The sequence below is a fragment of the Tachypleus tridentatus genome, chromosome 8 (assembly GCF_004210375.1).
Source record: "Tachypleus tridentatus isolate NWPU-2018 chromosome 8, ASM421037v1, whole genome shotgun sequence".
Taxonomy (NCBI): domain Eukaryota; kingdom Metazoa; phylum Arthropoda; class Merostomata; order Xiphosura; family Limulidae; genus Tachypleus; species Tachypleus tridentatus.
This window is the reverse complement of record NC_134832.1, coordinates 34770412-34784259: the sequence shown is the minus strand read 5'-3', so window position 1 is coordinate 34784259 and position 13848 is coordinate 34770412. Positions and strand designations below refer to the sequence as shown.

Below are 13848 nucleotides of genomic sequence, written 5' to 3'. Positions count from 1 at the left end.
GTGGTTATTTGCCCATTTTTATTAAAATTTTTTTAATGGACAAGCAATTCCAAGTTCATGTGGGTTTGACACTTTCCTGTTCTTTTCTACAGGAACTTGGAGTCCCTCAGGGCTGTATTTTGAGTGTCACACTTTCAGTATTGAAACAACTCCCTCTTACTGTTGCAAACAGGCTCTATATTGATGACTTTCACATCTCATGTCAGTTTTCAAACATGAGGTTTATTGAGCAGCAGCTACAGACTGCCCTCAATCGTTTACTGAAGTGGACCACAGCAAACGGTTTTAACTTCTCTTTCTCTCTCTCTTTCTAAGACCGTTTGCATGCACTTTGGCTGCTAATGGGGTATACACCTTGATCCTGTACTCTGTATTGGTGAAGTTGTACTACCTGTGGTTTCTGAGACAAAGTTCTTGGGGCTTATCTTTGACATTAAGCTAACCTTTATACCACACATGAAGCAGCTATGGATCAAATGTACAAGAGCACTGTACATCCTCCATGTCCTCTCTTCTATAACATGAGGAGCAGATTAGTGTTCAGTTCTAAAGGTACATTGTGCTCTTATTTGATCGAAACTAGACAATGAATTGCTGGTCTATGGCTCTGCCAGGACCTTGGCCTTAAAGATACTGGACCCTGTTCATCATCAGGAACTTTGCTGCATGTCTTTTAAACTTTTATTACTTTACCCTTTGGTACTGGCAATAATAACACATAACCTGGAACCAGGACTGGAAAGACCAACTTCAGGTGGTTCTGGTACTTGCTTGTTAGTCTTCCTGGCGGGTTATGATCATTACCATTCTGCTACAGGAAGTCCTTTACAACTTTATAGACTGGATGTCAACATCGGTTTTATGCAATTTTCTGTTTTTAATTGCTATTTTGTTTTTACCTTCGTTTACTTTTACAAATTTTACTACATTTACTTTACTTTTACCTTTTTACTGGACATTTGGCTACTCATTATTACGATTTTGCTATATGTCTTTTAAAACTTCTATTATTTTACATTTCGATAATGGCTGCTATGACACAAAACCCGGAACAAGGACTGGAAAGGCCAACTTCAGGTGACTGATGGTGGTTCTTGTACTTACCTGTTAGTCTTCCTGGCGTGTTATGATCATTACCATTTTGCTAGAGAAAGTCCTTTACAACTTCTCTTACTTTGCTTTCTCTCTTAACATTGTAGACTAGGTGTCAACATTGATTTTATGCTTTTTCTGTTTTTCAATGATGTTTTGTTTTACCTTTATTTCCTTTTTCTGTATTTTACTACATTTAATTTGTTTTTACCTTGTCACATTCTTCATTTAAGATATGGCCAAGGATTTTGATTCAAAACTTAAAGAACTTTGATCACCAATGACACTTTCACTACACACATTTGATATAACAAAAACAGGCTTTTTATCTGTGATGTAACTTCTGACATTTACATCTACAGTCTGACTGTATTTTGTCCTGCTTTCATTGTTATGCCCTCAGTCTGCATTTTCACAGTCAATGCAACTAACATCAGTCCTGTTTTTGAAACTAGGATTGCCATCATATTCCTTTACATTTTTATTACTTTTGTTTTGACTTTTAAAATTTTTTACTTTATTTTTCATGACTAAATATCTAGAACATTCCTTTAATTCTTGTTGGGATGAAGTAATTTACTCTTTATCTATTACTGTATACATTGAATGAAAAAATTATTGATAAAGTTTCGGAATGTATAGACAAATGCAGACAACAGCATCTATATCATTATATTACATGTTAAAGAAAATTAATATTTAAGTCATAAAATTTAATAAGTATCAGTTTAAACATTAAGTTGTAACCCATAACAGCAAATGTTTTGTCTGAAAATTCAGTCGTCAATATAACCTAAGAAGGAGTAATACAATTGAAGCCTAATGTGAATATAACCTGGGAATTGTCACTGTGATATTCTGAAGCCTAGTGTTATCAAATAGTGAACAGTAAAGTTACATCTACTTACTAATCTTTTGTTAATAAAGATCAGGATATATAGCTTAATTTACAATCATAAACCTTGTTCCTTATATAAAAGCTGTAGCAGTCATTACATTCACAGTACAATGTTCAGTATACTTGCAAGACTGTATGTGAGACCAAGTAGTTGTTTGGCTAATGGATGTAGCTCTGATTTTTAAGCTGATTGTCACAGATAAATGTAAATTGCTTTGTGTCTTGGACAGCCCATTTTAATTTTTAATGTAGTATTACTGCAATAATACTAAACATATGAATAGAATGTACAGTCTTCATTTATTAAGAATGTATAGACACAGTTCAAAGTTGTAGATGAAATTTAGGGATTATATAAATTATTAGTTATGGTACACAGTAGTCATTAAATTTCGATAGTTTTAATCATTTTTCTCTCAGCAGGTTAAAGAGTGCACATCATGGCTTTAAATTTAGTTATTTTCAAAATGTTATTGAATAACTTTACTGCCACTTCCATCAATGAAATTAACATCAAAATGTAGTTTATAATTCAAATGTTAATATTATGTTTTAATTTTTTAGTTTAAAAGGAAATTAATAAAAAATGCTAAATATTATGATGTATAATCAATTTTTTGTAATATAGCACCTCCTACTGTCTTATTGTTCACTTTATTATACCTACAATATAACAGGTAGAACAATATACATATATATAAATTGAAAACTCGAAATTGAGACATAAACAAGCTAGAATATAAAATAAGAACTTCTCACCTTTTTAATTTGCCAAGACGTAAATGTTTTTAGTCAATCTTGTAGTGGCTCATCTCGCTACCCCATTATTTTGCAAACATTTGTGTAGTCCCACATACATTTTTTGACTTGATGTTTTGTACCAAAAGAAAGAGAAGTTTCCTGTGTACACATATCTGAAAGCTGTTTGTAAATAGTTTGAAGGAGAAAGTCGTGATTTTGCCAAAACTGTTAGTGTGATGACTAAGTTACTTGTTTTAAACAGGTATGAGGTTTTTTTCAAGTTGCATGTAGCTTGTTTAGAAACACAGATAAATTACAATGGTTTTGTGTGTACCAGCATAGTATGTATATAATTTTTGTATTCTTAAACATGTAGTTGAAGCCTATAAAAATTGATATACCTTCAACCTTCTCTTGGAAAAATAAATGGAGCTTGTGACAAGGCTTAGCATGTATTAAACACGAACACAAAAATCTCATAATGCTTTAGGTACTCAAAAACTTTGTTTCTCAAAGTATTTTGTATTTATTCTTCTATGTTTTAATAAAAAACTGAAATTTAAGCATTTGTGAATAAATAGTATTTATTAATTGATGAATGAGTGTGGTGAAAGGAACTTTATAACCATGTGCACAAATAATATCTCTATAATTAAATGGTATACTAATCAGAATCATGACCAATACTCAAACACTATAAAATAATTCTTTTCAAAATGGAATCTTATTACTGTAGGGATTCTCATTCAAAACACTAAGATAAATTCCACATTGTGATCTCTGCGCATGATCAAAATTGGTTTATTTCTTTGTGTGCTTTGTTGCTCTCAAGAGTATCATATCGTGGTGTCTAGTAAACAGTTTAATGGCATGAGTGGTGATTTGTTGCTTTATTATCAGCAGATTTCTACTTCATTTATTGACAGTAAGACAAACACAGAAAAAACCTTATGATCAATAATAAAGAAAAAAGTTAATGCTGTTGATTTTACTTCTGACTTTACAACTTTTTTTTATACTTTCATTTGTCTACTGGCTGAAGAATCAAATATATTGGTAGGGTAGAAGTAATAAAAGATAATGTATGAAGTTTTACTGAAAGAAAAAGTGTTATGTTTAGGAGCTTTTAGAGGTTACACAAATAACTTTGAGATTTTTGAGACAAGGAAAAGTATTTTTAATCTTAATTAAAATTTACTGTGTATTCACACCAGTCAAGAATAGATCCAATATCTTTGAGGACAAATCTTTAATAAAAATGCTTTATACAGGAATGGACTTGTGTCCAAATTACATAAGGTGCACTAAAAGTATGTCAAATTTTGTGAAGATATACTTGCTGTATTAAAAGTTATAGTATGGAAACTATAATGAAGACAGTGGTTATGAGATCTGTCACTTTGACTCCATTTTGTGAGAGTTAATAGATTAAGGCTTAAGGTGCAAGTCATTTTCTAGTTGTTTATTTTAAAGAAGTGAAATCTACATAAGGCATGTAAATATATGTATATTGGTAAACTGTTACTCTGTTATTTTAGGGTTCAACTGATTAAAATATTATGTCACTATACTGTCCTGCATATTTTATTTGAATAATCACAAAAAAACTAGTGAAAAACTCAGTAAAAACTTGGTTTTTTCAAATAGTTTGACCTTGTTTGCACTCAAAGCCTTATTTGTGCATGCATCATAAGTTTGAAGAATTAAGACAATTTCTGTTGTCTATTGATATTTCAAAATGATTATATATATAAAAAAAATAAAGTTATACATTAAATATACTGCAGTTCAACAAATCATCTGTATCCAACACTTTGCTAAAGTTTGGGGTTCACACAGCACTAAAAAAGTCCTTAATTTTGAATTTTGCCTTAAAAAGCCCACAAATTTTAAGAAAATCACTTGAAGAATTCTTATATCAATGTCCTTTTTGTCATAGCATGTCCTTTGGTTTTATAAAATTTAACTATCGAGAAGTTTCATGAAATCAATCAGTAATGAAGTTGTCTACTTTTAACTGTCTATCTAAAACAAAATTTTGTTAAACTAATTTGTGGTTTCCAGAATGGTTTTTTGGTAATCTTTATCTGTCAGAAAATTATTTTGCTTGCATGATTTTGCAGCATCAGTGTGATATAGTAGCACTGAGTATAGAGCAAAACAGTGAGTAAATGAAAATGACAATTTTATATGTACATATTTTGCTGAAACTATGTGATGTTTAATGTAAATTTATTTTAATTAATGGAATGTTACAGTATATTTTTCATTATAAAGAAATATGTATTCATAAGAAATGGTTAAACAAAGATTGAAGAAAATCAGTCACTGTACAGTGTGTTGTGACATACTGTAATGAAACACTTGCTTATATCATACTGGAAAAACTTTATTATACAATGTGAAACCCCCAACTTTGCAAAATTTTTGTTCTTTGTGCATGTAGATTTGCAATAGGAGTCATTTTCCCATTTCACTTCCATTTTTTGTCACGGAGAAGTTTATTTTTCTTCATTCTCAAGGTGCAGATATGATGTCATGAATGCATCTCACATCAATCTAATGCATTGGTGCCATCTCTACAAATATAATAGTACTGTGTGTTGTATGTCCATGTAAATACTTCACAAGATGTGGATGAATCTTCACCAAAATTCTTGGTATGGAGGCTCATTGAATTTTGCAGTTTTTACCACTATTTTACCCCTGTTGATGAATCTTCACCAGATTTGGCATGAAGGTTTGTTGGGTCCATGAAGAGATACATGCAAATTTGTGGTTTCATATTTTGTGTTTTGCTGTTTTTATTGGCATTTTGGTGGTTTTTTTTTTTTTTTTAATTATATATAAAGGAAACAAGTTTTCATGTTTTAAGATAACCTTTCATTAATCATGAATTTATATAGCTTGTGTCCAGGATATGGGTACCCCAACTAGTTTCTGATAGAAAGTGATTGATCTGTGCAAGATGTTGAAAATGTGAAAAGATCACGTGAGGTAAATAACAATAAATGTGAAGGACTTTTAGACAGCTGTACCTTGTGTTTCTTCAGAAAAACACAACAGATGTTTCTTTGGATAGTAGGAGAGACATCAGTAAGTTTTCAAGATTTTCAGAATATGTTTTGTGAGCTCTTGAAAAATGGCAGTTGAATCCTTGGAAACTCTTTAAAAAGACCTCACTCAAATGATCATGATGGTGTGGAAACCCTGAAGGTATTAAAGATTAATTTTTTTGGGGAAATGTCTTAAATGTTTTAACTAAAGATATTTCTAATCCCTGATTTTTTGCTGACAGCTGAGTGCACTGTGATGGGAATTCCTAGTGTCACAACTAATTTATCTGGATTTGGATGCTTTATTGCTGAACATGTGGCTGATCCAATGTCATATGGAATATATATTGTAGATCGTCGATTTAAGAGTCCAGAAGAATCTGTTCAGCAATTAGCTCAGGTACTTTAAAGTTAAGTTTTGATAACAGAAAGTCAAATAGAAGCATAAAATTAGTTGATAAAGGTAGTAAAATATTTGGTCAGTAGCAATCTAGAACAAGTTCTAACATTTTATATCTGCTTAATAGCCCAGGATAAGTAAGTGATTCAATAAAGTATTTCCGAACTATTTGTGTGTGTGAATAAAAAAAGTGAAAAAACTTTTTTTTTTCATTAATAGCAGATACGGCTTTTTGTTTTTATATAAAGGTAAAAGATATTTGTAAAATAAGCTGAAATTTCTGGTAATTATATTTGTATTATTTTGGTTATTCATTAAGCTGGGTATAATCTAGTATTGTAGAATTAAGATTTCAAATTAAGTTCATTCTGTCAGAAAGTGACATGCCAACTGTGTTCAATTATTTTAAGTCTATTTGAAAAGTAAAATTAATGAAAAAACATTCTCAAATTACATGTTTGCTCTGGTTGTCTGTGGTATGTAAGAAACATTAGTTTCTTGTGGTTTAAAATTGGTCATAACAATCTTCAACTTAAATGTTACAGTGGAATACAACATGAATTTATAATTTTAATAGAGGAGTATGTATAATTGCAGTGTCCTTGTTTGGCATTGTAGTGCATCCCCTCATAAGACTCTGTGGTAGGTGAGGTCAGTGGGCATTGAAACATTCTTTTTTAATTATGGATACCCCAAATAAAAAATTCAATAAAATAGTAAAAAACAGTTCATAGGTAAATGGTGCACGTCTTGAAGATTCTGAGCAGCACTCTTCAACATCTGTAACACTTGTACCTCATTTTTTTTATACAGTAAAACCTGTCTAAGGTGGAATTGCAGGGACTGAGTAAAATTTCTGGTGTAAGCAGGTTTTCCTTAGACATTGAACATGCCTTTCCTTAATTATATATAATTTTGAGCAAAATGTTATACTTGCTTGACTCAAGCGAAGTAAGATGTTTGTGAATAAAGTTATCATGCTGTTTATGCTATATTTATTAGAATAAGAACAAAAATAGACATTCAAAATATAAATAAGTACACAAAATCTTAATCTAATTTATTTGAAGAAAGTGTCCAATTTCAACTATTTCATTTTGTTATTGGTCTTTCTCTTGCAGTTAAGAGAGCCAATTCTACGGCCTTTTCAGGAAGTTCATTTTTGCATACAATTTGGTAGTGTTAATATAGCTTAACACTTGCAACGAAGGAGGAAATTCTATTTTGTCACTATCTTTTCCATTTTGTTCATCTTCTGAATCTCTTGCACTGTTACCATCTTGCAGTTCTATTATAGACTTTAAATAAATTTCATCAGTTTCTGTTAAGACACTTTCAGTGTTCACAAAACTTTCTGTGTTTACAGAATCATCTGCATCGTCTCAATCAAACTTTGGATTTCATTAGAATTGTTACAACAAACAACTTCTGCACAATCTCTGCCATTATCAAGAATAAATCCACAGTTTCAAAAGCATGTTATTATGCATTCATCTTTTACGCATTTGATTGAATGACTTAAAAATGCAACTGCATCTAACACATCAATGTTCATGGTCATTTCAGATGCTCTCTTATGGTTGTCCATGTTTGCAATAATATGCTAAAGCATCAATTTTCTGTATTTCAATTTAATACTGTATAATTATATTATCTAGTGGCTGTAGAACTGATGTACGAGGAGGTAGAAAAATAAAACAACATTTGAAAGTCAACTTCTGGGTGACAAGTTGCATTGTCTAGGAAAAGTAGAATATTCCTATTTTCTTGTTCCATTCTTTTCTTTAATTTGTTCAAAAATTCCTCAAATATAGCACTTGTCATCTATGCTTTTATTTGCTTTCCATTCCACAGGAAGTTGATTCTTCCTTAAATTTTTGAAACGGTGTTGATTTTCACTTTTACCTATAACCCATGGTTACTGTAGTTTTTCATCAGCAAATGCGACTAAAAATACAGTCAATTGTTCTTTCAAATAGCGACCTCTGGAACACTTTTTCCTTCAATCAGCAACGTTTTATCGGAAAGAGCTCTGAAAAACAAAGCTATTTCATCTGCATTTGCAATATCCTTTGGGTTGCAATGATGAATACTTTCTTTTAAGTTTTTGTGCCAGTTTTCCACTGCATTTTTGTCAACCTCATTTGTTTCTTTACAGGAAACACTAAATGTAATTCCATGTCTTCTAAACCTTTCCAACCACCCATTCAGTGCAGAGAAGCCATCTAAGTGAAGGATCTCTGCAGTTTCCTTTGATTTTTCTTGCAGAATTGAACCAAGTATAGGAAAGTTCTTTGCTCTTGCTGCTGAAAACCACTCAAACATGATGTGATTTTGCTTATGGTACTTACATAATCCTTTTCTTTTCTTTTGACCAAATCAGTTTTGTTGCTCGTTAAATATTTTCCCATTATTTTATCCTTTTCCTTAACAATGTTGTAAATCTGTATCCTTCCACAGTTGAAATGGGCAGTGACTTCTTGATTGCTCTTTTTTCCCTCCCAGACCATTTTAATGGCATTAAACTTTTCCTTGATATTTAAGATTTTCAATTTCTTCTCCATGGACCTGAAAAATAAATAATATTCAAAATAAAACTACTACTACTACTTCATTTTATTATTATTTTCTTAATACCCTAATTTTTTATTACAATTCTACTAAATTTCCTATTTTTTAAAAATATTTACTAAATGACCTCATTTTATTTAAAAAACAAACTACTAAATACCTTATTTTTATAAATACGTGCTTAAGTCCTATGTTTTATATAAAAATAAATTTATGAGTTATTTATCCAATGTAATCCTTTAATGAAATAAAAATCATTTCACTATCTAATATAATTTATCCAAAGCTTTATCATATATCTTTATCCAATTGAATATCAAACACCCTAATTCTAATTCATTAAAAGGTTAGATGCATATTTAATAACATTTTTAAAAATGAGGTTATCAAGTAAATTTTCCCAAAATTTTAAACTTAGGGAAGATTGGAATTTATTTTTTCATGAGAACTATTTGAATTCTAATCTGGATGTCATCAAAGCACTAATTGCTTCCTGCCATCCTGTATGTCTTTCCTAACAGGAAACATTTCTGAAACCTGCCGATACAGTCACCTTCCGGCAGTTTCTTTCGTACAGAAATGGCAGGTTGTGTGATGGATGAGTGTATGGAGGGGTGGCACTGTAGGTTGATCAGCATGTGCTTACTCTGTCTTTGCCACTTGTCACACCATTGTAGGCCATAGCCACCTGTTTCCTTTGGTAATACCATCACTGTTTGTTCTCTGTACCTGTCTCCTGAAGAAATCTATGATCAATCAGACCTTGATGCTCTCATTGAACAGTCGCCATCTCTGTTTTTATTCCTGGGGGACCTAAATGGACAAAATCCTCTCTGAGGACGTACTGATATTGATAGGAGGGGTCACTCTGCAGAACTTGTGCTCTCAGATCACAACCTCTCTCTTTTTGGTACTGGTTCTTATACTTATTTTTGTGCCAACCACTCAGTCCTTCATTGCTATTGATCTCTCAGTTTCCTCCCCTTCACTGATTTCCTACTTTTTATGTAGGGTTGGCAATAACCCACAAAGCAGTGATCATTTTCCTTTTATTTTGAAAGAGAATGGCCATGGTCGATGCCATCTGACCCGCGTGCCCTGATGGAAGCTAGATAAAACAAACTAGTACTCTTCCCACTGCTCTTGCAGAAGTTGATCCTGCCATCATCTGTAAGCTATCAGTTGACAACTGTATGGCAGCAGTAACTGACTGCATCATACAGGCAGCTAGCTGCTCAATATATTCCTAAAACCTTGACACGTTTTCCATGATATTGTCATTCGTGGTGGAATCCTGCCTGCCACGTGGCACGGAAGGCTAAAAATGGGCCTGGGATACTTTTCATAGTTATCCCACACTTGCACCTCTTCATTTTCAGCAAGCTCGTGCACATGCTTGGTGGGTAAGACGTCAAAGCCAGAAGGACTCTTGGATTAAGTTCACAATCAGCATATCTTATACCACCAGTTCCAAAGTCATTGGACAAGATTCAAAAGGTCGGTGGGCAATATAATTCTGTCCCCCTTTTGATCTTGCTCTTTGATGGCCAGGAAGTTGCTGATACTCCAGCATAGATTTTGCCAGGTATCTGGCACTTTTGCTTCATCCTCAACCTTCTTGACCATCAAGACTCGGGCAGAGTGATCACCTCTTTCCTTTTGAGCTGATTGTCTCTTATGATTATAATTGTCCCTTTACATTGGTGAAACTCCAACTGGCCCTTCATCAGTTTGGCAGTACATCAGTCAGACCTGATGATGTACACTATGAAATGCTGTGCCATCTATCTCTTGTTTCTCTTGCTATACTTCTGATCGATTTCAACTGGATCTGGCAAAAGAATGTTTTTCCTGATACCTGGTGGCAGGCTATTGTCCTACTTTTCTCTATATCTGGAAAGGATCACAAGATTCCTTCAAACTACTAACCAGTTGCTTTGATGAGCTGTCTCTGTAAGATCTTGGAGAGAATGGTTAATGCTCACCTTGTTTAGTTCCTCCAATCAAACAACCTCCTCTTGCCCACCCAGTGTGGGTTCTGATGACAGTGCATTACCATGAACCACCTGATTTGACTTGAAACATCAATCAGAGAAGCCTTTCTCAAACAACAACATCTTGTATCAATATTCTTTGACCTTGAGAAGGCTTATGATACTACATGGAGGTATGGCATTTTGCAAGACTTCCATTTATATGGGTTATGTGGTTATTTGCCCATTTTTATTAAAATTTTTTTAATGGACAAGCAATTCCAAGTTCATGTGGGTTTGACACTTTCCTGTTCTTTTCTACAGGAACTTGGAGTCCCTCAGGGCTGTATTTTGAGTGTCACACTTTCAGTATTGAAACAACTCCCTCTTACTGTTGCAAACAGGCTCTATATTGATGACTTTCACATCTCATGTCAGTTTTCAAACATGAGGTTTATTGAGCAGCAGCTACAGACTGCCCTCAATCGTTTACTAAAGTGGACCACAGCAAACGGTTTTAACTTCTCTCTTTCTCAAACCATTTGCATGCACTTTTGCTGCCAATGGGGCATTCACCTTGATCCTGAACTCTATTGGTGAAGTTGTGCTACCTATAGTCCCTGAGACAAAGTTCTTGGGGCTTATCTTTGACAATAAGCTGACCTTTATACCACACATCAGGCAACTGTGTCAAATATACAACACCACTGAACATCCTGCATGTCCTCTTTTCCATGACTTGGGGAGCAGATCGATGTTCTATGCTATAGATTTATTGTCCTTTTATTTCATCAAAACTGGACTATGGGTCACTAGTGTGTGGCTCTGCCAGGACCTTGGCCTTGAAGATGCTGGACTCCATTCATCACAGGGACTTCAGCTCTGCACCAGGGCTTTCCACAATTCCCCAGTCTGGAGCTAAAACACAGTTTCATGAACCTCCTCTACACTTTTGCCATTTGCAATTGTTCTTACTGTATGCTTCAAAACTTCAGTCCTTACCACAGCATCCCACCTGGGTTGCATTTTGTTTCCTCAGTGGGCCATGCATTTTCAGAACAGATGATCTGCCAGTTTTTTTTGGCCTTCATATCCAGGTGCAGTTGGATGACTTGGATCTGTCCTTGGATATCATTGCTGTATCCACTGGTCAGCCCATCCCACCATGGTTTATTACAATCCCCAAATGTGACCTTTCTTTTAAGTCATCTGAGAAAAGCAGACACTTCCGATTGGAAATACTGTCTGCTATTTGCTAAAAATCTTTCAAACCATCCTTCCATTCCTATTTATACAGATGGTTTAAAATCGGATGACACTGTGGGCTCTGCCACGGTTTGTTGTGGTTTGTTGTGCACAGAATCCTCTCTACAGTTTCTGTGTTCACTGCTGAACTGTTCACCATTTCTCTTGCCCTCAATCACATAGAAGCTAAGCAGTACTCAAATTGCACTATTTATACTGACTCTCTTAGTTCTGTACTGGCCCTGGAATTGCTTTACATTAGTTCTTACACTGTTCTTGCCAATATTCAAAACCAACTGGCCCTATAATTGCTTCACATTAGTTCTTACACTGTTCTCACCAATATTCAAAACCAACTGGCCCATTTCTCTTTAACATCTACTTCTATCCAGTTTTTCTGGATACCAGGCCATGTTAGTATTCATGGGAAATGGGGTCGCCAACACCGCAGCTAAATCTGTCTGCTCTGTCTCTTCCATACACGGACTGTATGGTCCTGTATTCAAGGCTCGGCTCCATGCTAATTGACAGTCAGCTTGGAGTTAGCAATGTGAAAACAAGGTTTTCCAAATAAAAGCTCCATTGGACTTTGGCCATCTTGCTTTTGTCAGGATTGGAAAGAGGAAGTTCTAACTGGACTACGCATTGGTCAGTTTTTTAACTCATCATTTTCTTTTATCTGAGACTGATTCACCAGTGTGTTGTCTGTGTAACACTCAGGTCACAATAAGCCACATTTTTACTGTATTGCCATCATTATGACTCAATGACAGCACCATTTTAAACATGTTTCGTCCCAAGGTTTATATGTAACGATGGCGACACTGTTCACCTTAGAAATGTTTTTAATTGTTTAATGGTCATTAATCTTTTTAATGCTATTTAAGTTTTCTAATTTATACATTAGACCTTTTTAAGAATCAAAATACATCTAGTTCGATTTTAAATTAGAAAATGGCCATAATGTCAAAACTCAAAACCACGACTGGAAAGTCCAACTTCAGGTGTCTAATGCTGATGTTTGAACTGCTTGTTAGTCATTCTGGTGAGTTATAATAATTAAAATGCTGCAGAAAGTCTTTTAAAACGTATTACTTTCTGAAAATGGCCGTGATATCAAATAACTCGAAACCAGGACTGGAAAGGCCAACTTCAAGTGACTAACAATGATGTTTGAACTTTCTTGTTAGTCATCCCGGTAAGTTATGATGATTAAAATTATGCTACAAAAAGTCCTTTACAGCTTGTATTACTGTAGTTTCTCTCTTACTACCATAAACTAGGTATAAAAATGGATTTAACACCTATTTGCTTTCAATTCAAAAATTAAACTTTGTTTTGTTTCACCTTTATCCCTTTATACAAATTTTAATAATTTTACTGAATATTTGTCACATATAGCCTAGTTGTTTTGCACCATAAATTGCCAAACCCACCAACCACTCTACTTGCAGATGAAATTGCTGTTTGGTTTTGACTGACAGATATGTTGATGTGTGAGGTAAAATCATGTCTATCATCTTTGACAAATCAGGGTATTCTTTACATACTAACATCTGAAAGTTCACAAGAGGTTTGGACTTGAATTCTGGCTGAGAAGTTTTCTCAGTGCATAATCATATGAGCTCTTCTTGAGCTACCATTGGCAGATGAAAACCTATGCTGTCTTTAAATATGACCCTGGACCCAGCTGGTTTTCTATAGATTCTTGGAATTGATCTACAAGTTGACAATGAGGTTTTGTGAGATTAATCAAAACAACTCCATGAATAACACTACAGTTTAAGTAATTTTCTTCAAAAAATTCACAGTTTCCATTCTTAAACTGAATTTTCCATTGCACAAGATTTTGTCACTCAGCTGCAAGTTATT

General features: G+C 33.8%; 1 protein-coding gene across 1 annotated transcript in view; it reads left to right on the top strand.

Moving 5' to 3' along the window:
- Window positions 1–13848, top strand: part of Glys (glycogen [starch] synthase) — a 50373-nt gene that overhangs the window by 32051 nt on the left and 4474 nt on the right. The window contains exon 12 of the mRNA XM_076448198.1: window positions 6030–6187. Within this exon, the coding sequence (XP_076304313.1) occupies window positions 6030–6187 (158 nt within the window). The remainder of the gene's footprint in view (window positions 1–6029; window positions 6188–13848) is intronic.